The sequence below is a fragment of the Anarhichas minor genome, unplaced genomic scaffold, assembly GCF_050575085.1.
Source record: "Anarhichas minor isolate MPS153535 unplaced genomic scaffold, ASM5057508v1 ptg000002l, whole genome shotgun sequence".
Classification (NCBI taxonomy): domain Eukaryota; kingdom Metazoa; phylum Chordata; class Actinopteri; order Perciformes; family Anarhichadidae; genus Anarhichas; species Anarhichas minor.
Genome location: NW_027466448.1, coordinates 1076861 through 1101145, shown reverse-complemented (window position 1 = coordinate 1101145; position 24285 = coordinate 1076861). Strand labels below are relative to the sequence as shown.

At 41.4% G+C, this 24285-nt stretch overlaps 2 protein-coding genes across 4 annotated transcripts; both read right to left on the bottom strand.

The window, feature by feature from the left end:
- Nucleotides 1-658: 658 nt before the first annotated feature.
- cdk2ap1 (cyclin dependent kinase 2 associated protein 1) lies at nt 659-5719 on the bottom strand. Of its 2 annotated transcripts, XM_076112400.1 has the most exons (5): nt 4740-5719; nt 4595-4630; nt 2572-2672; nt 1720-1846; nt 659-1306 (listed from the first exon to the last, which is right to left on the bottom strand). In XM_076112400.1, exons 2-5 carry the CDS (start codon nt 4620-4622, stop codon nt 1239-1241), a joined length of 324 nt encoding a protein of 107 aa, XP_075968515.1. In that variant the 5' UTR covers nt 4623-4630; nt 4740-5719; the 3' UTR covers nt 659-1238. The 2 variants fall into 2 exon arrangements, with proteins under 2 accessions (XP_075968515.1, XP_075968436.1); XM_076112321.1 differs by lacking the exons at nt 4595-4630; nt 4740-5719 and adding an exon at nt 3987-4310.
- Nucleotides 5720-5856: 137 nt separating this feature from the next.
- On the bottom strand, nt 5857-23205 carry sbno1 (strawberry notch homolog 1 (Drosophila)). Of its 2 annotated transcripts, none has more exons than XM_076112030.1 (33): nt 22839-23205; nt 20353-20472; nt 20163-20261; nt 19808-20035; nt 19598-19733; nt 18889-18986; nt 18676-18772; nt 18278-18438; nt 17811-17944; nt 17632-17722; nt 17388-17549; nt 17107-17242; nt 16889-16994; nt 16622-16775; nt 16335-16517; nt 15631-15728; nt 15394-15545; nt 15078-15278; nt 14815-14982; nt 14551-14720; nt 14324-14455; nt 13363-13498; nt 13144-13256; nt 12981-13052; nt 12799-12898; nt 12575-12649; nt 12302-12448; nt 12008-12102; nt 11825-11911; nt 11128-11265; nt 10967-11043; nt 8451-8644; nt 5857-7874 (listed from the first exon to the last, which is right to left on the bottom strand). In XM_076112030.1, the coding sequence occupies exons 2-33, from the start codon at nt 20470-20472 to the stop codon at nt 7732-7734; spliced, it is 4203 nt and encodes a 1400-aa protein (XP_075968145.1). In that variant the 5' UTR covers nt 22839-23205; the 3' UTR covers nt 5857-7731. The 2 variants fall into 2 exon arrangements, with proteins under 2 accessions (XP_075968145.1, XP_075968210.1); XM_076112095.1 differs by having other exon boundaries at nt 19598-19730.
- Nucleotides 23206-24285: the final 1080 nt, after the last annotated feature.

The window sequence follows — 24285 nt, the reverse complement described above, 5'->3', positions numbered from 1 at the left end:
CAGCTAATTATGTTAAACATTTAATGACAATTATGCACATTACTGTACAGCTTTTAGCATTATCTAATGTACATCCTATATTAAAGTATATTACTAGTATTGCACCGTGTATATTCAGTAAGAGTCCTCGTTTTCTTTATTAAATTTGATTCATTGCAAAACTGCAATTATTTTGCAACCATAAAGTACGATGCACACAGCAAACTAGAGCTGAAATGTCTGAAATGGTCTCACCTTTGACGGTTAATATATGTTTACGGTTCACAGCGTGGCATCTTCTTTTCTTTACACATACAGTATTTTAACTTGTTTCATGATGTAAAGATCATAATTCTTGTAGAGTTTTGATGTTTTGTGTCAACACTGACCGTTTCTTTTCACTAGCCAGTTTTAACATGAAATCAAATTCATATTTTATTCAAAGGGCTTTACAAACCCATTTACACACACACACACACACTACCATGCAAGGTGCTGAACATCTGGAGCAGTCTGGAGTTCAGTATTTGTCTCAAAGTGCAGATCACATGAACCACGTCTGCAGAGAGAAGAGCGTTCTTATTTCCACTTACAAGCAGAGTTATTCTAACACTTTGGATAGACTAAAAACTGGATGACGAATGTCTACAATGCACTGAATCAAACGATGACAACTGTATTGAAAATACAATTTATTACATTGAGTAATAAATACATACAAAGATGCAAGTAACAGCATTTTCCTTTTTTCTTATACCAAAACCACCCTGAACACGAATGAACCGATGCATTTGAAACATCTCTGCCCCTCCCTCACTCAGCCACGTGTGTTATAAGGGTCCGAAAAACAGACCAAAGTACTATCAAAAACAAGTCGTTTCCATCTACCCCTGTACAAGCCATGCACTGTCTACAATTTAACCCCCGGGCCCGTTCACATGCATAAACCAAATGTTTTAAATATGAAGTCAAAACTAAGATCCCAAAAGTGGGGCATAAAAACACATGATACCCTTTCAGATGAACTCCAGGAACCCAAAACATGATTTAAATGAATCCTGCAGAAACCTCAGGAGTCAGGAATTGTGTTATTGTTTCTTTTTCTCTCTCTCTCTCTCTCTAGGAGCTTGCTTTTTCCATCCTTTGTTCTTTTACTTCCTCTTCTCAAAGGAACTGCCATGCAAGTTGTTTATTTGTTTTTTTTCATGAGACGCACACTGTTAGTTTTTTCTTGCAGGGAGGAATGTTGGTGTTCGTAGCTAAGACCTCGCGTTTCTCTCCGTCTCAGCCAAGCACTCACGCACCAACCCTCTGGCATGGATTATTCCTGTGAAGAGACACAAATACTGTTTAGAGTCACAAACTTTACACAAATTCATCTGCATATGCAGTGTGTGTTCAGATCGTTTACTTCAGTAAAAACTAAAGCTGTCAGACAAATGTAGAGGAGTAAAAAGTACAATATGTACCTCTGAGATGTAGTACAGTAAAAAGTACAATATGTACCTCTGAGATGTAGTACAGTAAAAAGTACAATATTTACCTCTGAGATGTAGTACAGTAAAAAGTACAATATTTACCTCTGAGATGTAGTACAGTAAAAAGTACAATATTTACCTCCGAGATGTATTGGAGTAGAAGTATAAAGTTGAATAAAATGGAAATACTTAAGTTGAAACTAGATGTACTTGTGCTTAACTTAAGTACAGTACTTGAGTAAATGTACTTAGTTGTATTTACCTCTTTTCAGTCTCTCCATTGCACTCTTACTTCCAGCATACGTGGGCCTGATCTCCTTCCCCAGCTCTTCGATGATGGCCAGCAGCTCTGCATATTTGTTCTGAGGCACTTGGCTGCCACTGGAGACCTGATGGTAAACACATATACCATAAACCAGTGAATATCCTTATAATACACCAGTGACTATCCTTATAATAAACCAGTGAATATCCTTATAATACACCAGTGACTATCCTTATAATACACCAGTGAATATCCTTATAATAAACCAGTGAATATCCTTATAATAAACCAGTGAATATCCTTATAATAAACCAGTGAATATCCTTATAATAAACCAGTGAATATCCTTATAATACACCAGTGACTATCCTTATAATACACCAGTGAATATCCTTATAATAAACCAGTGAATATCCTTATAATAAACCAGTGAATATCCTTATAATAAACCAGTTAATATCCTTATAATAAACCAGTGAATATCCTTATAATAAACCAGTGAATGTCCTTACAATAAACCAGTGAATGTCCTTACAATAAACCAGTGAATGTCCTTACAATAAACCAGTGAATGTCCTTACAATAAACCAGTGAATGTCCTTACAATAAACCAGTGAATATCCTTATAATAAACCAGTGAATATCCTTATAATAAACCAGTGAATATCCTTATAATAAACCAGTGAATATCCTTATAATAAACCAGTGAATATCCTTATAATAAACCAGTGAATATCCTTATAATAAACCAGTGAATATCCTTACAATAAACCAGTGAATGTCCTTATAATAAACCAGTGAATATCCTTATACTAATACTACTAATTACATCAGTTTAATGTCAGTTACCTGTGAGAATCCCAGAGATGGAGGTCCATAGTCGCTCAGGAGGGGCCTGTAGGACTGCAACGTGGCCAGGTTAGCTGCTGAGGGAGACTGGAGGCTTCCAACTGTTCACAAAATACAAGATGACACCAGTGAAGACTTACAGCACAGACACCTGCAGGACGTCAGTGCAGAAAGTCAGAAAATACGAGAAAAAAAAAAAAAGAACTTTTCCCAAGAACCCGAGGTAGCATCTTTAAATTGTTTGTTTTAATCCGACAAACAGTCCAAAACCCAAAGATTTTCAATTCAGCATTTTGCTTAGTAAATAAATCAAACGAGTAATTGAACATCAAAATAGTTGACGATTAATTTTCTTTTAATCAACCAGTCGATTAATCGTTGCAGCTGTCAAACCATTTAACTGTAGATGAAATAAATTCCCATTAAAAATACTGTTTCGAGGCAGTGGTTGAAAGTAACTAAGTACATCTACTCAAGTACTGTACATAAGTACAAGTCTGAGTTACTTCAGTTCTACTTGAGTTTCTTAAATTGTATTCTGCTTTCTACTTTTACTCCACTTCAAAGTACTTGTTTTTGTACCTGTAGCTACTTTGCAGATGAAGCCTATTAAAAACGAATAATGAACAACAAAATATTCAGATTGTGAAGTAAAAGTAGCAATACTACATTGTAAAAATACTTTATTACAAGTAAAAGTCATGGTTTTAAAAATGCAAAAGTATAAGTACAAATGTATTAGCATCAAAATATACTTGTTTTTTTTAAACTTGTAACAGAGTATTTTTAAATAGTTATTTCTACTTTATTTTTTTACTTGTAACAGAGTATTTTTAAATACTGTTATTTCTACTTTTTTTGTTTTCAATAGACGTTGATACTTATTTCCACCACTGACTCGAGGCATCTTTTTGTCCTGCACCTCGCCGCTCCCCTGCTGCTTTGTTCGGCTGTAATATTCAACCTCCGACGCGAGATGTCCTCGAAGAGCCATAGAAATAAAAAAAATTCAGAGGCAGATCAATCAGCAGCTCCGACCGAAGGAGCATCATGGAGGAGGAAACGGAACAAGGGCTGGCTCAAGAAGACACAAAGTGATACATTTTTGTCACCGTGTAACGGCGACCAACCGTCGGGACCCGGGACCGCGAACGACCGTTGATCGCGTGTTAGGAACCAACCGTCGTCCCAACCGTCGTCGTCCGCCGACGGTTACCGCGGACGGCGCTCTTTTCGACATTAGTAATAATGGCGGATATGAATTAGCCTAGCTCCCAGGATCTGACCCTATATATATAACTGGACAAAAAAAAAACTACAGACACGGTCTTTCTCCAGGTATTCTCCGAGACCCCGAATTTAACACTCGATTTAACGGACGGATACTTTGATTTTCCGCCATTTTTTCTCCTTACCCTGGTTCCCAGAAGTTCCCGGAATGTGCTGATGGACATTGGGTTTATAAGACATTCCCAGAGACATTGTAAATTAAAGAAATAAAAATGACCCGAAATTCAGTGAAGCGTCTGTCTCTCACTTTTTGTTTACAACAGCGGCACCGGCAAATATGGCCGTCACTTTATATTGACACCCACTGTGCTTTCTAACACTGCTACTATTGCGGGGCTATCAAGAACACACAAAAAAAACGGTTAAAACGTGATTTAGACGGTGAAAAACCACGGAATTCACACGCGGTTTTCACCCGGTTTAACGCGTTTGACACGTTTTTCTCCGCTTTCACCGGGAAGTCTACTTAAAAAATAAAAAAAAAGTCATTGTTTTAAAAGACGTTAAAAAGTAAACACGTGAAGTGTGTTTAGACTTATTTCTTCACATTTTAAAGTCTAACTTTTTCTTTTTTTTTTTACACCACAATAAAAAAAGTAATGTTTTAAAAAGTCCGATAATGAACTTTGTGTGTGTATATTTGATTTAACATTAAATCAGAAATGTTTTTGTTTTAGTTAAATATGAACACTTTCGCTCTCGGAAGAGAAAATAAGAGCCGGTTTGTAGATACCTGTCTTTGTCTGTGGGGGCGCGTCCATTGTTCCGTCTGTATATATAAATATATATAAAACTGTAGAGGTTTATTAATAATAATACATTAATAAAGGATCCACTCTTATTTTGGAGGCACGTGGCTGTGTTTCTGCTCTTCTTACATTCAAATAAGTAGACAGTTAAACCTCCCAGTGTGTCCCATCAGGCTCTCTTTGACCACATGGACTTGGTTTGGCCCAATCCTGGCCCGGTGTCATGACCTCTGACCCCCCAGTGAGGCAGTGGGATGGCCCCTGATAAAGAGTGGATGTTAATGGCTTAACAGGCTCTGACTTTAGGACGTGTTTGTAGACAATGTGCCACTTGTTTTCAAAGAATGTTGATGGGAAAATACGAAGTAATTAGATTAATTAAGGTATTGGCAAAACATGTTAGTAGTGGAAGAAGTACTTCCACCATTTACTGAAGTAATATTATCAATGCAACATACAAACAATACACAGAAGTACTCAGATCCAAGATGTTCGTAAAGGGATATATATTAGTATATTACATATATGAATTGTAAGATTTTACTTTAAAAACAATAGTATATTAGTTTCTTTCTATACTTTGTAGTTTTTAAATGCTTTTATTCTGAAGCATCATTTCAGAGATAAAACATACTTTTCCATATAAACAAACATGTCGAAGAGATTAGAGAGAACACACTTAAAAAATACTAAAGAACAAGTAATTATGTAAATATAATTTACTAATAGTTATACTATTAAACTTGTAACTTCAACATGTTGTTGCCTACATCGTTTTTGTAGTCGTATTATATTTATCATTCACTAAATATAATAAACAGTATAACAAGGCCATGTCCTTTGCTGATAAAATGTACACACATTTACTTGAATAAAACTTTACAAAGCAGAACTTCTACTTGTAATTGAGTATTTCTTAAGTGTGTTTTTGCTACTTTTTCATACATAGAAGACGTGAATACTACTGGAGAACACTATAAATTCAAAATGTTAGATGTCAAAGTGACTTGTATTTCCTAAACCTTTGGTTTTGTAAATATAGTGACTAGTTTTATGATCTTTGGCAATGAATCAGAAGTGGTGATTTAAGAGGAATAAACTCAAATTAAAAGACCTCATAGATGCAGATAAGTCGCAGTGATTATTTGTCCCCAGTCATTAAATATCATAATTAAAATGATGCTAAGCTTCGTTATCAGCCAGTGGGACCACGTGTCTCTGTAGTACAATTAACAGTACTACGAGGTAGAAGTATACCAAGCTTTATTGAGCATCACACTCATTCATGTACAGGTGAATATTTGTACAACTCGGTCAGTAGTGCAACTCGTGCAAAGATGGAAGGAGAAAAAAAAAAAAAGTCCTTCAAGTGTTTCAGCTTCAGGAGGAGCCGACGACGTGTTTGACATCTCAAAAAGACAAAATAAAACGTTTCTATACGGCGGACATTCAAGTTAAAAGACTTCTCAGTTAAAGAGTCGATCAGGGAAAGTCTGTCACACAGCAGGTTTGTTTTCATGTTTACAAAGTGTACAAAATGCACATCGGTATGACCCAAAGACTTCTTCCTATCTCACTTGTTGTTTAAATGAATCGATGTGGAACAGAAGCGAGAACGGTTATTAACATGAACTAATCCACAGGTCAGCGACGACACGTCCCATCTTTATAGAATGAAGCAGCTATCAGGACATCCAGACTTTGGTCCGTCCCTCCCTGTGCAGATCTAACATAACGCAATACAGGACCGAGGAGGCGGCAAACTACTGGACAGAAGCAGGCGTCCATGTTTGTTTTAATCACAACTGGGTTCAAGACAGCAGAGAGACGCGCTTTGAGACGTTTTACTGCGAAGAAAGGAGCCGTAAACAGCAGCTAGCCTCAGTTACTGAGCAGGTGGAGCTCCGTTCATGCGTTTTCAGATACTTTGTGAAACATTCTTTTAGTTTTATTATTCCAAAGAGGGTCTTTGTACGAGTTTAAACCCCTGAGCAGAAGTACATTTAACAAACATCAGGTTTCAAAATAAAAGATTTCACATTTCTCATGATTCCGTGGCTGCTGTACTGAATATCACACGTCTCCATGTCTCCTTCTAAATCAGACCAAAGGTGGTTTCCACCTGCAACACAAACCACTGAAGTAGTGTTTTAATAAAGTGGGGATGAAGGGAGCAGCACACGTTTAATGGTGCTTTAAACACGACGAGTCTCAGAGATAAAAGACACCCGAACAATCTAGATCAGTAAATAAAACTACAGGTAAGAGGACAAATATGTATTTATATTTTGGGCTGAACTGTCCCGTTAATGTCCGGTATAAAGAGGAGGAAAGATTACATAAAGACAAGTCTGCTTTAAATGTTGTTTCGGGACTTTGACTGCTGATTTAAGACGGACTTCAATGATTGTTAATGTTACGATACGGACTGAGAGGAACAAAAGGATGAAGTGTGAAATAAAAACAAACCAATCGATCAATTTGAGACTCAGGATGCAAGAGGACTCCGACAATAATGACGTTTTAGATACTGATAACCAGAACGCTGTTTGCATTAAGTTTCTGCTTCAAACTAATTCTCTCTGCATCACGTCTGAGCAGCTATGAGCTGATATATATTAATATGGGTTTGTAGTTTAGCATCAAATGCCCATTTTGTATATTTTGGAATCAGACTTTAAAAAGACTGCGTGGTCTTCGTCTCATCCACCTTTGGTCTGAACCAGGAAAAAGTCTTTGCCTCATACCAGGTGGTCCGGGACTGAAGAGCTTAAAGCACGGGACACCTCGACACGCCCTCGAGGTCTCTACTGCGTCTCCATCAAGAGGTCACAAATCTTTTCACTCTGAATGTCAGAGGACAAAACATCACCCGTCAAAACCTGTCCAGGTGAAAACAAGAGTCTCTGGAGATTTAAAAAGAAAAAGAAAGGAAGAAGAAAAACCCTGAAATCTTTTCTCTCTGTACAAGCTTCACGTCTGAGAATCGGCTCACAGCTCGGTGAGACACCTCGGACCCTCAGAGACGATGGAGAGGGGGGTGATTCAGAGACTCGTGAGTCCAGATCCCTTTAGACCGGGACGTGAACTCGAGACGGGCTTTCACGCGGTCCACCCCGGGCTATGTGTTGGGTGCATGACAGAGACTTTGGGGGTGGAGCTGCTGCTGCTTCTGAAGCTCCTGCACGGCGAGCTGCTGGCTCTGGTCCGACGTCGACAGCTTGTTACTCAACGGAGACACGCAGTTCGCTGGAATGATCAGTCCTGAAACAAACAAACAAAAGGAAGGGTTAAACAAACACATTAAGCAAACAGGAATGGGTCAGATATTTTGGGATATTCTCGAGAGAGTTAGATGAGAGGATCGACATCACTGAAGTCTGTACGGTAAATATGAAGCTGGAAACATCACAATGACAGTAGACAAGTCAAAGGATAGTCCGGCACATAAACTCATTTCTTCACTTTGGGTCTTTAACAAATTAAAACCATCGAGATGCGTTTATGTTTTGTGTTGTAATGATTTATGGTGTCTGTTGCTCTTCTTTCTTTCCACTGGAACCAAAACAAATACAAACTATCGTATCGTCCATCTCTTGTAAAATAAAGCAGATATCTGAAAGTACAAACAGAGAGGAACTAAACTAAGGCATCTATCTCATCTTCAGGTGGAGGACCTCATCTATTACAGGATGCAGTTTCCTTAACTCCAACACATCTGTAAGCTTCGATCTGATGCAGATAATTGAGAAGATCGATCTTCTCCTCCAACGCTCTCTGCAACACAACAAGTCTACCAAAATGTCAGAGCTATTCCTTTAAAGCAGTCCTTCAACTCACCAACTATCCTCTGTCCATCTTCTGTTCTGAGTCGGACTATCTGCACCTTCACGTTGGTTCCGCTGACCGGAGTGAGAACTTCCTCCAGCTCGTTCCACACGCTGAGCACCGAGCCACACAGAACGTAGTACGTCCGACAGCGCAGACCCACTTCACACTGCAGACCCACCGACGCCTTCTTACAGTTTCCTCGCCTTCAAGAAACACACGAGGAGAAAGTTAACGGTGAAGCAGGCGGGGAGAAGGTTAACGGTGAAGCAGACGGGGAGAAGGTTAACGGTGAAGCAGACGGGGAGAAGGTTAACGGTGAAGCAGACGGGGAGAAGGTTAACGGTGAAGCAGACGGGGAGAAGGTTAACGGTGAAGCAGACGGGGAGAAGGTTAACGGTGAAGCAGACGGGGAGAAGGTTAACGGTGAAGCAGACGGGGAGAAAGTTAACGGTGAAGCAGACGGGGAGAAAGTTAACGGTGAAGCACACGGGAAGAAGTTAACGGTGAAGCACACGGGGAGAAGTTAACGGTGAAGCACACGGGGAGAAGTTAACGGTGAAGCACACGGGGAGAAGTTAACGGTGAAGCACACGGGGAGAAGTTAACGGTGAAGCACACGGGGAGAAGTTAACGGTGAAGCACACGAGGAGAACTTAACGGTGAAGCACACGGGGAGAAAGTTAACGGTGAAGCACACGGGGAGAAAGTTAACGGTGAAGCACACGGGGAGAAGTTAACGGTGAAGCACACGGGGAGGAAGTTAACGGTGAAGCACACGGGGAGAAAGTTAACGGTGAAGCACACGGGGAGAAGTTAACGGTGAAGCACACGGGGAGAAGTTAACGGTGAAGCACACGGGGAGAAGTTAACGGTGAAGCACACGGGGAGAAGTTAACGGTGAAGCACACGGGGAGAAGTTAACGGTGAAGCACACGGGGAGAAGTTAACGGTGAAGCACACGGGGAGAAGTTAACGGTGAAGCACACGGGGAGAAGTTAACGGTGAAGCACACGGGGAGAAGTTAACGGTGAAGCACACGGGGAGAAGTTAACGGTGAAGCACACGGGGAGAAGTTAACGGTGAAGCACACGGGGAGAAGTTAACGGTGAAGCACACGGGGAAAAGTTAACGGTGAAGCACACGGGGAAAAGTTAACGGTGAAGCACACGGGGAGAAGTTAACGGTGAAGCACACGGGGAGAAGTTAACGGTGAAGCACACGGGGAGAAGTTAACGGTGAAGCACACGGGGAGAAGTTAACGGTGAAGCACACGGGGAGAAGTTAACGGTGAAGCACACGGGGAGAAGTTAACGGTGAAGCACACGGGGAGAAGTTAACGGTGAAGCACACGGGGAGAAGTTAACGGTGAAGCACACGGGGAGAAGTTAACGGTGAAGCACACGGGGAGAAGTTAACGGTGAAGCACACGGGGAGAAGTTAACGGTGAAGCACACGGGGAGAAGTTAACGGTGAAGCACACGGGGAGAAGTTAACGGTGAAGCACACGGGGAGAAGTTAACGGTGAAGCACACGGGGAGAAGTTAACGGTGAAGCACACGGGGAGAAGTTAACGGTGAAGCACACGGGGAGAAGTTAACGGTGAAGCACACGGGGAGAAGTTAACGGTGAAGCACACGAGGAGAAGTTAACGGTGAAGCACACGAGGAGAAAGTTAACGGTGAAGCACACGAGGAGAAAGTTAACGGTGAAGCACACGAGGAGAAAGTTAACGGTGAAGCACACGGGAAGAAGTTAACGGTGAAGCACACGGGGAGAAGTTAACGGTGAAGCACACGGGGAGAAGTTAACGGTGAAGCACACGGGGAGAAGTTAACGGTGAAGCACACGGGGAGAAGTTAACGGTGAAGCACACGGGGAGAAGTTAACGGTGAAGCACACGAGGAGAAGTTAACGGTGAAGCACACGAGGAGAAAGTTAACGGTGAAGCACACGAGGAGAAAGTTAACGGTGAAGCACACGAGGAGAAAGTTAACGGTGAAGCACACGGGAAGAAGTTAACGGTGAAGCACACGGGAAGAAGCTAACGGTGAAGCACACGGGAAGAAGCTAACGGTGAAGCACACGGGAAGAAGCTAACGGTGAAGCACACGGGAAGAAGCTAACGGTGAAGCACACGGCTTCAGAGAAGAAGTCTATTTTCTATAAATGCGTCCCTTTTAAATCACTTCTTAAAACTCATTTTTACAGTCTGGCTTTTACGTGATGTCTTTTTACTGCTTTATTTTAGTATTATCTGTCTGTCAAAGCACTTTGTAAACCCTGAATTTAAACGTGCTCTATAAATAAAATTATTATCATCGTCAACAAATCCCACGAAAAAAGACCAAAATTAGCAAAGTCTTTCAGTACTTTTACTTCCCAACCCTGTTTGTGACTTTCAATCTCAATCCAACAGGAGAAAATGGTGCATTTGTTTGGGACTATTTTGAGCAGGACGGTGTACCCGAGTCAAACTAAACAACTGTGTGTGTGTGTGTGTTCACAGAGATCTTAAGTGCACATACCAATAAGCATGAGAGCAGATCTTTGCTGATGACGTGTACTGATCAATCCAGTGCTGCTTGGCGTCATCGGACAAAACCTAAAAGCAAAAATAAAAACATGTTTCACCTCGTAAAGCATGAAGAGTTATTCTCAAAGTAATAAAAATAAACTGTTTTGTGACCTTTTTGAACTTCTTCTTGATGTCCGCGTACATCTCCAGTTTGACCTGTCTGCCGGTGTTCGGCCTGTAAACCAGGAAGAGTCTCTTCTTAGTGTTCACCTCTTTGACCAGTATGGCCGTCTTCTTGTTGTTCCTCATCTGAAAACAAAGTACACGTCGTGCTTTACATTACGTCGCAATGCGGATCTGTTGACTCGTCAATACTCGGGCTTTGAAAACAGTTGAATCACGTCTTCTGTGGCTCTGGAGGGGCTTGGCCACAACGTCCCTGCATCGAGACGTCAAGTTTGACAGAAATGGGAACTGTCAGTTAAGGGTCTCATGACAGAAACCATCAGAGTTGCATTATGGGAAATGAAGGATCCAGCATTTATGGACCCATACGAGACTAAAAGTCAGGAAACTCTGCTACACCACGTTTTACAAATCTGATATCTTATTATGTATTACGCTGCGGGGTCAAGAAAACCATATAGTAATTAAAACCTTCAGTATATACATGACATTAAAATGTATATTTTATATTCTATGTTCTTCTGACTGTAGAATAAGTCCCCATAAACCTTTATACAACATGCAGATATATCGTGAAACCGCAAGATTTTTGGTCACTAACTAAAAGGTAATTTTAACAAGTGGAACTGTTGCAGAGCTGATTTCTAAGAGAGAGAGAGAGACACCATGAACCCTCTCATACCTGAACATAGAAACCATCATCTGCTCCGTTCTGATCGGCCCAAGCATGCGTGGCTTCCTCCCACGACATCCCTCTCTCCACGCTCACCTGTGAGAGACAAAGTCAGGTGACGTTACTGTGATCTCATCTCATCCTCCAGAGGGGAGGGAGCTCAAAACGCCATATAAATATATATGAACATACGGTGTGGAGTTCCACGTGTCCTGCTGTGGTGTAGCCCGGCGTTAGAAATTTCCTGCAGTCTACCTTCTTCACCTTCTCGTCACCGGAGCCCAGATCTAAAGAGGACAGGAGGAGATTTGAATACATTTCAGATCCAATAATGCGCTGAAACCCAACCTTCAGGGCAGACGGATGATTATGCCTCCACCCATTCTCTCAAAGCGGAAAGCACTTTGAATAATTAAACATGGTAAAATGCCTTCTGCCCCAGTTCTGCTTCTGCGTGACGGAAGTGAAGGAGGACGGCGGTCTTACCCAGAATGCCCATGTCATATCTGCCGCTCTTCTTGGCTTCCTGAATGACGGCTGCCAACGTGTCGGAGAAGTACTGGAACAAGGCATTCTGCTGCTGCACCTCCATGCCCAAAATACGGTTCAGGAACTTCCCCATGTTGTTGTAGTCTGCAGCAGCAACAGAGTATGTGGATTACGTTCATGTGGAAACTCACACTGAACTGTACGCAAACGCAGGACTCATTTAACAGTGAGAACAGCTGCCATTAGAGCAAAACAATATTTAATAATCACCTTTGTCCAGTGACATTGTGCCCGATCTGTCCTCCACGTTTATGAGGCCAACACCTATTAATCCACTTTGAATCTCTACAGAAGGAAAAAGTCAGATGAGAACCATCGAATACAGAAATCAATGAGGTATTGACACAGACGTCCACAGGGAGAACAAGTTGTACAACAAACACTAGATTGTTGGAATACTCACTGAAAGGTAAACAACATACAAGTCAAAGTACCTTTGAAGAAGTCTCCTTTAAAGTGAGCGGGAGGAGACACCAGCGGACAGTCGAGCTTCACGATCGACTTCATCACAATTTCCAGAGCATTCCTGCCGTACTGCAGCAGAGACAAACAGAGTGAGACACTGAACAGATAAAGTGATGAGAACGTCACTGAGACAAAAGCTGGTCGTGCTTACTTTGTTGTCAAAATTAAACCTGCTGAGGTCTCGAGTTTCTGTTGCTCTTCTGTCTCCGTGTGTGAGAGCTCCCTGTTAGGAGAGACAGATTAAAGAAATATAGTTGATGTTTAACGTCCTTTAAGTATCTATGTTCCTGATTATACATTCGATTAAGACTTACCAGGCTTTCTAGTCTTTTGGCAACGATGGAGGCAAACCGCTGCTCTCCTGCGAGCTCCGATATGAGGAAGACGTATTCAGGAGCTGTGACCTGGTTCGACCTGTGAGTTCTCCCTGAGAACAAACAAACACAGCACAACGTTTGAACCACGTTTATGATTTAGTTATTTATTAAGTGAAAGACTTTGAGGCCTCTGGTCTGGTGAATCTCTCTACTGACCGAACTGCTGTATCGCTCTGTCGGCGCTCCACGGGAGCTCCAGCGTCATGTGGACTCTCCGCCGCTGGTTCTTCACCCGACGATCAGCCTGCAGGGAAATACCTGAGCTGGCAGCTTCAGAGATGATCGCTATGTTCTGGTTGAAAAGAAGAGAAAGACAGTTAATGTTAATCTTCACATAGAAATGTGGAATGAGCAGCTGTTATTATATATATATATATAATTAAGTCTGTCAGTCCAAAGTTTAGATCAACCAGAAGCAGTTATTCACTCGTTCGGCTGGTCCCAAACTGTAAACTAACTCTGGTGTGTTTAGTTGGCCTCATCTGGGCGGGTGTGAAAGCTGTCAATCAAACTGTGGGGTGGACTAAACCACCGGACTGAGAACTCCTGAAGAGCTGCTGCAAAACAAACTGCCTGGAATTATTTGTTCGTTGTGTGAAAGCCACAGCATTATATTTGATGGTAGATGTCAGAGTTACACTAAACATCGTTCAGTATTGAATTTGCTGATCGATACAAAAGCAAAACACAGTTCTCATTTTTCAAGTATATTCTTAAACAGAAGACGAAGCTTGTGTCCTACCTTTGATTCATGTCCACACGTGTTAGTCTCATCTTAGTCAAAGAAAACTACTTTAGTACAGTTTGAGCAGATGAAAACTCGTTTGTGTCGTTGTTATCTTAGTTTTACTAAGATAACAGACCACAGTCCTCCTGATTGTGCTCATTGTGTGCTGGAGCTGATGTCTCGTCTTAGTCAAGTTAGTTGAGGAACATATTGAGTCGTATTTTCATCCACAAAATGAACCCTGGGGAATGTAAAATGGGCCAAAACTAACAAGGGATGTTATCTTTTTCTTGGTAACAACAGGTGTGGAAGAACCTTCAGTCCTGATCAAGTTATGAGAGAACCAAACCTCTAATAACTTCTCAGTTACATGTTTCTATTCGCCTTTACCTTCTCTCCATCCATGAACCTCTGCTTCTCTGTGAGGTTGAGGATTTCCACCGGGACATCCAGCTCGGAGCGAGACTCGTACGTGATGCTGCCGTCGTCGTTGCTGACCACACGACCTTTACGACCGGTCATCTGAAGCACAGTCGAAGACACGGCGAAGACAGTTAATTTACAGAACAAATACTGATCCAGCATTTAAAAAAAAATAAAACACTTAATGTTTCTACCTCAGCTACGTTTTCAGGTCCTCCCAGCTCGTCGATCAGCTCGTCCAGGGTGTTGGGAGGTAGATCCCCAGCTAGATCCTCGAGCTGTTCCAGCAGATCTTTCTTCATCTTCTGAGCATGTTCCACTGCGTCCTGACTCGTGAGGCAGCTATCCTGACTCTCTGCCTTGACTTAGGAACAAGTAAAAGCGAGGCGTTCGTTATCCCTCAAAAGGCTGAATCAGAGAGCTGCAATCCTGTATCGCTGTGTGGGTTTTGTGCTTACCTATAGCGGGGGTGCTGGGGGGGATAACGGTGGCAGTGAAAGCAGGCCTGGTGGAGCCCAGCCCGGAGGCTAACAAGGCACTTTGAATGGAGTCTGGATCAATACTACTTCTCTTTTTCTTCTTCTTCTCTTTCCTTTTCTTTGGTTCCTTTCTAAAGAGCCATGGATCTAAAACACAAGGAAGGCACAAAGGGTTCGCTGTGAGCAGGACAAATAAAAAATGTTTTAATTAAACTCCCTCGACCTCCCTGTAGAAGTCTCACCGTCTTCCTCGTCATCGTCCGACTCGTCTCTGAACGGGTTGAAGTCGTCGTCTTCGTCCCCCGAGCTGAGAGACTTGACGCTGTCGTCGCTGTCTTTACCGGACTCTCGGTCCGAGTCCTCCGACTGGCTCTCCTCCGAGCTGGTACCCGACAGACCGCCGTGCTTGCGAGGCTTCTTCTTCTGCTTTTTTAACTCTGAACCTGAAAATAAATAAACCAACATTAAACATTTCTGAGCAGCTCATAAACTTGTTGACGAGAGTCGAGACGGATGTTATTTTTAAGACAAAGCCACTGGTTATAAAATCTTCATTACCTTTCCTTTTCTTGCCCTTCTGTTCCGGCTGTGCTGCTGTTTCAGTGGGAGACGGGGTCTTCTTAGCCGAGAGGTCGATGCCGAGCAGGCTGTAAAGCTTCTGTCTGTCAGGAGCTGGAAAGTGCTTCTCAATCAGGGACTGCAGCACACCTCTACGACAACAACAAAAAACATTATAGTGACGTACATATGTGCATTATACGGTTTAAAAAAACATCAGCTTTAGTCAGTCCGTACTTTGCAGTTGACACAAAGTCGTTGAGCTCTCCTCCTCCTTCCTCCAAGGCCTCCAGCGTTCTTGCTTCTCCAGTGGACTGAAGACCGATGACCACACACTGCAGAGGAAGTGTGGAGAACGTCAGAGCAGGAAGCGCAACATTTTTCAGGAAAACATCGAGTAGCTTCTCTCTGGCAAAGCATCAACATCTTGTTCTGCAGTGGTGACCAGAGGATCTCTGGCTAACTTGTAATAAGTTGTAGCCTCTGTAGTGTTTTTAGTAGACGAGTACCAAGTTTTCCTGGCACTGATGACTTCATCATCATCATCATATCTTTTCTTGTTATTCTTCACCAACACTGGGTTTCCACAATTCTGACAAATTTGTATTTTTCCTAAAATGTACACCACATTTTACTCCCGTCATCTCTTCCTGTGTTTGTAACCTGGAGTAACACATTTGTCCTTTGTAGATACAGGTTAAGAGTCATTTTTGGGGGGGTTTGACACCATGAATCTCTCAAGTAACAGGCTGATCACACCGAAACAGGCGCGGACGCTTAAAAAAGCGCCTCTTGGCAAAGCGAAGAGAAGAGCGCACGCCAGGAAACCAATGTTCTTGCCTCGGTGTGATCAGCCTCTAATGCCAACACAGCAGACTTTTAACCCGTTAGAAATTGAAATCTTAACCTTACATACTGTCGTATTACAAGAGTCCTCTCACCTTTCCATTTTGGACCTCCTCTCTGGCCAGCTGCACCACTCGGCGGACTTTGGAGGCGATGCAGAGGTACTTGAAGAACCGCTGGTGAGCGGACCAGAACTGGCCCCACATGGACTTCTTCATGCGCTGCTCTGCGTCCATCAGGTTCGCCGCCTGCTGGAACTTCTCCCGTGCACTCACCCACTGGCGGAAGCATAAAGATATCTACTTAATAACTGCACGGACAAATAAAAACGAATCACAGAAATGTGCTTACAATGCATTTCTTTACACGTTTATGTGCTTACCAGCCTCACAGATTTGTTGTACATTTTGATGTATTGCGGAGTCAGGGGAACCTCCTCAATCTTAAAAGTCACACCTGTAAAACTCAACTGCCGGGCAATGTACATCCCCCTCAGTTTCATGTCCATGGCTACTATCTCCATGGCACCAACACCTCTGAAAATGACGGGGAGGGGAGAAATGTACACGAGCACATTAGGACATTTTCCTCACATCACCTGTCGGGCATCAAGACTTTTGTTTTGTCACCTGCAGAAAGAGAAACTTACCTGCGCTCAACAGCTTGGATAAAGTTGCCAAACTCTCTGAAGGGGGTTTTATGGCCCCAGATGCCCAGACGATTCATGTAGGCCATATTTCGGGGTTCAGAGGCACCTTGATATAAAAAGTAAATTTTTCAGAATTTACAGCGTTTCCACAGGTTAACCAGCTCCAACCGAGTTTACACCGTCAACGAGCTAATTCAACTTTAAATGCGTCTACTAACCTGTAGCACTTGCATACACAACCCGAGCCTTGGGGAGTTTGTTCTGCAGTTCCAACACGGCAAGTCCAGTTTTTGTAGGTTTGGACGATCCGATTGGACACACGTTTTTGGCTTTGTGACACTCGTCATACACGATCTAAAAGTCGTCGTGTTAAGGGAAGGATGGTCTACAAGGATCATGTTTACATCGCTTTGATGCAGGTAAGATCACATGAAAACAACAAAAGAGTAATCACCATTTCCTGACATCTATTCTACCAACTGATGGCTTGAAAGGATACAACTCCGTCAAAGTCCTCCCCACACCAGTGGAGAAGCTGCTGGAATCGGGTCTTGTACTTCCCTCCTGACTGGCTCTCTCCTATCAACGAAGAGTAGGTGGCGAATATCACACCTTTCTTCACACTACCATTGTGTTTTGAGGAGATCTTTCCATATTTGAACTGAAATATAAACGTTAAATTGAGTCACACTTGACATTATGAAGGCAGTGTTTTGTCATCCATGCATCTTAACGTCTCTGACCTTGTTCAGTGAGTGAACAGAGATGTTTTTGGCCGTGATGTCCCTTAAATCTCTTTCAGCGTCGTACTTCAAGTCGTTTGAGACACTAAACCTGAACAGAAGAGAACAACATTTATTTAAAGGCCACGCTTTGTAATCCCCCGTGTTAAATATGATTCTACAGGATTTCGGGTATTTACCAGAGAGATCTCTTCCTGCCTAAAAGGTAATTCTCGAAGATGATCCCTGCAATGGTCCGGCCTTTCCCCACACCAGCTCCGTCCCCGATTAAATAAGCAGCTCGATCACCGCTGGGGAGGAATGTCTCATGTTGCTGTGGTGCAAAAGGAAAACAAATCAAAACAAGTTGAGTCACACGAAAAGAGAAACGTCAAGTATTTACCTGCAGTTTAAATTTTGGCACCTGATTTTTTTTAAAGAGTAAAATTCAAACAGTATCGAAGCCTTAATCTTAATTGATGCTATAAATGCATTTGTTAAATACAGAATTCCTTCACAGCGATCAATGTATATTGTCCCTTTGTATATTTTACCAGCTGTTTATAATAACTTCTATAACCCCATATTATGTTGAAAATCCGCATTTGTCATTGTGAAAACAATTCGTCAACTAATATCTATCTTTCATAAAATCCACTCTGCTGACCTGAGCCGCATACGTTATGGCCTCCAGCTGCAGAGCCGACAGGCAGCCCCGATCAATGACTTCCTCTGAGATTGACAGTCTGTACCACACCTCTGGAGGGTTGACACTGGACAGGGAGCTGGTCTCCACCACGGGGTCGGGGTGCCGCAGGCCGATCTTCACTGCATTGGTAAACGGACTCGTCAGTGGATCGGGAGATTAACAACAGCAGGATGGATTCTGTTTGATTTGACCGAGAGCCGTTGAAGGCGATACAGTGCTCTCGTGTTACAGTCACTCAACCCGAATCATGACTGGACGTCTTACAGACCGTGGTTGTTGCCAAATAGAGGTGTGGCTGGATGAGATTAAGGAAATTTAATGCTGATATTGTAAACAAACACAACAGTCGTACTTACATTTCATTGGCATGTACTCTGCATAAGTCTCTGCATGGCCCAGTTCGTCTTCCTCCTCCTCCTCGGGCTCATCCTCCTCTTTCATTCCGGGGATTTTCTGTCATCATAGATTGACGTAACCGTTAATACCAAACTTGCCAAAAGCTACTTTAACGTGCCAACACACTCTGCAGCATTCAAGAGCTTTATGAAAATCAATATTATAGGACCTACCAGAGGATGCGGGAAGGTTTGCATTTTGATGTCGTCATTAATCCAGATCCTGGTATCTTTACCAAACACTTCCTTCTTGATCCCATTGTTCATTTCACCTGAAACACCAACAGAGACACGTTTTAATTTCAAAGTATTACAATATGGATCGACAGATAAGTAATCGGCTGCTGGCGATGTTGAGATCTATTATTTTCACGCAAAAATGCTAAACGTGACCTTGATCATGCATGTTATTTGTGAGTATGTGACGCTTTTCTTTGTCTAATGTGATCGCAAGTATCAAGTATCAAGCCCTAGTGCATTTCTGAAAAATCCCTAATTAATGTGGATGGGAGAGGATCTACAGGATCAATTAAAGTGTTGAAATGAGTCAGGAGTTTCCACACAAACAGGAGAATCTGTATTCTGATTCCACAGTGACATGTTGTATATTTCTCCTCTTTTACAGAAACAGAGAAAGTGTTTTGCTCTGACTAAACAAAGACAGCAAGTCCTACTTGCTCTCTGCAGAAAGAACTATTGATGGCATCAAGAATAAACACCAAACTCTACAGCTTTTAGCTCATTGGTTCGGTTCTACAGACCTCATATGAACTCCTTCTTATTCCTCTTTTAATACATTATAAACTTCTCCAAATATAGATGATTGAAAACCATACATCACAACTGTTTGGTAATCGTTAGTTAAAATGTAAAAACAAATGACCTGTAGCTGTTGCCGTTGCTACTGGTGGAGCAATGTTAGGTGGAGGCTTCAGCCTCATGAGCTCCATCAGGCTGTTGCCCTTTAGACCGGTGCTCTTCACATTGCCGGACCGAAGGAGGTCTTTCAGCTGAATCTGCTAAAAGAAAATATATGATCAGCACAACAGAAAGAGATGTTTTTCTCTGTGCTGTTACGTCCTGACCAACGTACCTGATCTCTGTTAGAAGGCACTACTGTGGACGCTGACGGAGAAATAGTTGTGGTGGAAGGGCTCGAACATCTTCGCAGGGCTGAATTCGCAACATGGACCACTTTGGTGACTGTTATGGTGTGTTTGATAGGGTTTGCAACTGATTGTTTGGTCACATTAGCTCCGAGTGACGGCAACTGATTCAGCTGATTTAAGACAAACGTGGTGGTTGATGGCTGAGGTTTGTGCTGTTGGAGACATTGAGCAGAGAGTACAATTGACTTCATTACATACCACAAAACAAAAACATCAGCTGCGACATTGCATTATGTGTTCAATAATGAATTATGGGAAGCCAGTGCTCTGTAATCTCACCCTGATAGTAACTATAGGGACTGGAGCTGGAGGCTCAGTGCGAATAACTTCCACCGACTCTGTCCCAGCGCCAACATCCAGGGCACTGATGGAGATAGACTGGAAGAGGACCAACATCACACCATTAACACCAAGTTATGAGCACATTAATAAATCACGTCTTCTCTATAAAGAACAAAAACCCTCTTACTTGCTGGATTGTAGAGGGCTGTGCAGCATCCTGAGAATCTACATCAAACAGGCCAAAATCATTTGGACAAATGCCACTCTCACTCAGGGCAGCGAGAAGTAAATCCTGTCCAGGATCCATCTGCAGGACAAATGTAGAGATACATTAATAAAAAATGATGATAAAACTATGACAAAAATGTTAGTGACTGCATAAAACACATTGGCATTGTCAAATGACAATGTAAAGGTTTACAATGTAATAAAGAGACTTGCAGCCTCTCAAATGTGAAGATTTGCAGCTTTAGTTCAATAATTGTGACAGTAAAATTAAGAGAAATGTCTGGCTTCAACAATATGTAAGCTGAAAAAAGGTATCACTTTAAAAGCATGTTCATCTAATGCTATTTTAACTCTCCACAACATAATGTAACACTTGGTAGTTCAACATTTAACACTGAGATTACGATGTTTACTTTCCCCCACACAAAGTTACTTTATATCCACAATGTGCCTTTGAACAAAGGCAAAAATACTTATTTATCCTTGACCTAATGGATGAACCAGACGTGAGTGGCAACCATGAAGCACATACATAGTAACATATTGTACAGCCATAGCCATGAGCTAAAAGAAGCAACTGTGCATGCTTTCAAAAAGAAAACCAACACAGAAATGTGACCCGAACCCCTCCCAAAAAAATGCATTATTAAAAAAAAATCACGAGGAATATTAGGACCCACATGTACAGCGATGTTACAAACCTCAAAGCCTAGTTTCCAAATGAAAAACATACCAGTGATACATTTTTAACAGTCAGTATACAACAAACATATGTTGCGCAACTATAACAGTTATTTCAAGTCGATGTGAGCAACATATTAAACCCATTTAGAATAGTCACCTCTGCGTGTATATATCCTCATTCAGCACACGCCGAAGAAAAGCCAAAAACGAAACCCTAAAACGTAGCAGTGACTCGATATATTTAACATATATATATTTAATATAGTTACATCCACTCCATAACAATAGTAACGGTAGAATAATTAAAGATAGCTATTTATCACAGCGACGTCTGCACGCCAGGTCATACCAGGTCCAAAGTGACCCAAAACAAGACACGTGTTTGCAATGCGCCGCTGTGGTGCGCACTACTTCCTGGTCCCTCGCGACTCATACAAAGCTAAACTGGCCTGGTTTGAATCAGGGTGACACGGCTTTAACCTGTGCTAACCGAGAGCTAACGTACTGAACTCAGAAAGGCACTAATTTAACTCACACCAAACACCGTACAACTAACTACACATTTAAAAGGAAGACGTCGCACAACCGTTGAGCGTTAACGGTCATCAACGGTCACCAAAGGAAACGTGCTCACATGGTCACACGTTAGCTTTAAACGTTAAATCCGCTGCGATCACAGACGAAGATCACGCATTTCTTACCTGATATTTGACTATTTTTAAAGTTGCTGTTTAATTTAGCTGTTCGGTGTTGTTCAGCAGCAAAGAGTGCAAATATATAAAGTGCAAAAATATATTAACAATTAAAATGGTCAGTAAAGTGCCCAAAAACAAATGTAACACAATGTCAGAAATGTTAGCAGGTTATTGACAAGTGTCTTAAATAAAACTGGTTAGTTACCAGAAAGGTGCAATTTTAAATAAAAAAATCTTTATGAGTTTCATGTTGGTGTGAGTCTTTAATATTAATTAAGAATGGGTAGTCTACTACTTTAAGATAAGGTGGTTAAGACAAAACACTGATGGATGAATATTACTTCGAATGAAACGTTTGGAACTTTATTTTTGTTTTCTTTAGCCTAAAGTTAAACCTAATTAAGGTGTTGCCTATTAGACTATGGTGATGGTGTCACGATCATATTATTTTACTAAATATATATAATAAATAAAATGTATATATAAAATTGTATTCATTAGAAATAAAATATATATATTATTTTATTTATTTATTAGTTTATCGTATCAACTGTCTCACTGAGCTTTCTGTTATTGTTATTATTGTCTTGCTTTTGTCTGTCAAAGCACTTTGTAAACTCTGTTTTAAAGGTGCTGTATAAATAAACAGGTTGATGATAAGGTGCAATCCACAGCTAGCTTGTTTAGCTAGCTTGTAATGTTGCTAATAAAAAGCCGTTTAACAGCACTAACATTAAGTTTACATACCACCTTTAATAACCTTAAGTCCAGCGTATCGGATTTAGCTAACATTAAGTTTACATAACACCACCTTTAATAACCTTAAGTCCAGCGTGTCGGGTTTAGCTAACAATGTTATGATGTTGTTGACGGCGCTCTGTGTCATTGCCGTTGCTAAGCTAACATTAGCATCGAGGAGTAAACGTAGTTAGCTACCACTGTCACAGCCTCAAAACGACATATAATACTTACTTTAAGTATCACTGCGCAGAGACAAGTTAGTGTTTTGGTAACTGTGACGTCAGTGTTAAATAAAACGGATCCCCACGCGCTGTAATCAACTTACTTGACAGTTTCAAACGGCCGCTCTCGCCGCTCTGGTTCCGTTCAGTTTGTTGTCCTCTTCGCTCCGCTGAGCTCACGCCGCCATCTTTATTTATCAAACGCTCAAAGCCGCGTGCCGGTCACGTGACGCGTGCAGGCCCCGTTTATTTTTCGCAGTCAAACTTCTCGCCCGGTCGTCGGTGAAAAAAAAAACGGTTGGTCTCCGAGCGGCCGCGCGACGTCCCTCCGACACGATGAACCGATAAAACCGAGAAAGTTAGCATTTCTAAACACGTTTGGCGACAAACGGTAAAAACATAAGCAAGAGTCACAGCGAGCTAATACGACGTCACGTGACCCCGCGAGATTTTGATAGGAAGTGACGATGTGAAGTGTTTCTTCTTCGTGGTTCTCTTCCCTTTCCCCCCCCCCCCCCCCCCCTTCTGCTGGAGGAAGTATTCAGATAATTTACCCCAGAGAAGTAATTATACAACACTGTAGAAATACTCCACTACAAGTAAAAGTACTGCATTCAAAACCTTACAAAGGTCAAAGTATGTAAGTATAACCTATGGAAGCCCATTTCTGCCAGCAAAAAAAAAAAAAGATCACAAATAAAAAACAATAGACCCAAAAAAAAAAAAAGAATTCTAATTATTTTAATTTTTTTTGCTGGTGGAAAAAAGGTTTAAAAAAAACCTGATTATTTTTTTTTATTTTTTTTTTTTTCACCAGCATAAAAAAACAAAAACTTTTGGTGCATCCATCTGTAACCATAACACTAACCAGATGTTTCCAGTTGCTATAGAAACTCTAAATTATGAGATAGAAAGTCTAAATGATGAGTCATAGAAGCAGCTCTTCATAGGTTACCCTACATTTAACATATACATGGATTGTGAGTACATTGAAGACTTCTTTAATTAAACGTGGCTTTACTACAGATTAAATACTTCAATTGCTTTTGTTTCAGGATTTTTTTTTTTTTTAGCTACCTTTTTTTTTTTTGGGCTGGCGGAAAAAGAGGTCACAATAAAAAAAAATAAAAAATCCTCCCAAAAAAAAAAAAAAAGAAATTTCTAATTATTCTATTTTTTTGCTGGTGGAAAAAAAAGTGCACAGATAACACTGACCAGATGTTTCCAGTTGCTATAGAAAGTCAAAATGATGAGTCATAGAAGCAGCTCTTCTTGATGTTTCACATGGATTTTACTGAGCAAACGCACCCTTGAATATAATTTTAAGCAAGAAGCAGCTCTGGAGTATAAAGAATAAAACCAATGTGGCTGAGGTGACGACCTTCAATAAACAGCAACTGGAACTTAAAAAAAAAAAATAATAATAATAATCATTTTTTTTCTTTCTTTTTTTCCGCCAGCAAAAAAAAAATGAAATCTTTTTTATTTTTTTTTCAGGGGGTGGATTTGTTTTTGGCTGGCGGAAAAAAGGAAGAAATAAAATGATTATTA

Excerpts from the sequence above, each read along its gene's own strand:
- cdk2ap1 (XM_076112321.1), bottom strand. The coding sequence starts at position 4,053 with ATGTCTCTGGGAATGTCTTATAAACCCAATGTCCATCAGCACATTCCG. Across the intron at positions 1,847-2,571 it reads CATCTCTGGGATTCTCACAG|GTCTCCAGTGGCAGCCAAGT; the intron begins GTAACTGACATT and ends GTTTACCATCAG. Across the intron at positions 1,307-1,719 it reads AATGGAGAGACTGAAAAGAG|GAATAATCCATGCCAGAGGG; the intron begins GTAAATACAACT and ends GTCTCTTCACAG.
- sbno1 (XM_076112030.1), bottom strand. The coding sequence starts at position 20,472 with ATGGATCCTGGACAGGATTTACTTCTCGCTGCCCTGAGTGAGAGTGGC. Across the intron at positions 16,518-16,621 it reads ACAACAAATCTGTGAGGCTG|TGGGTGAGTGCACGGGAGAA; the intron begins GTAAGCACATAA and ends TGCTTCCGCCAG. Across the intron at positions 13,257-13,362 it reads CAGAGCGATACAGCAGTTCG|GGAGAACTCACAGGTCGAAC; the intron begins GTCAGTAGAGAG and ends GTTTGTTCTCAG.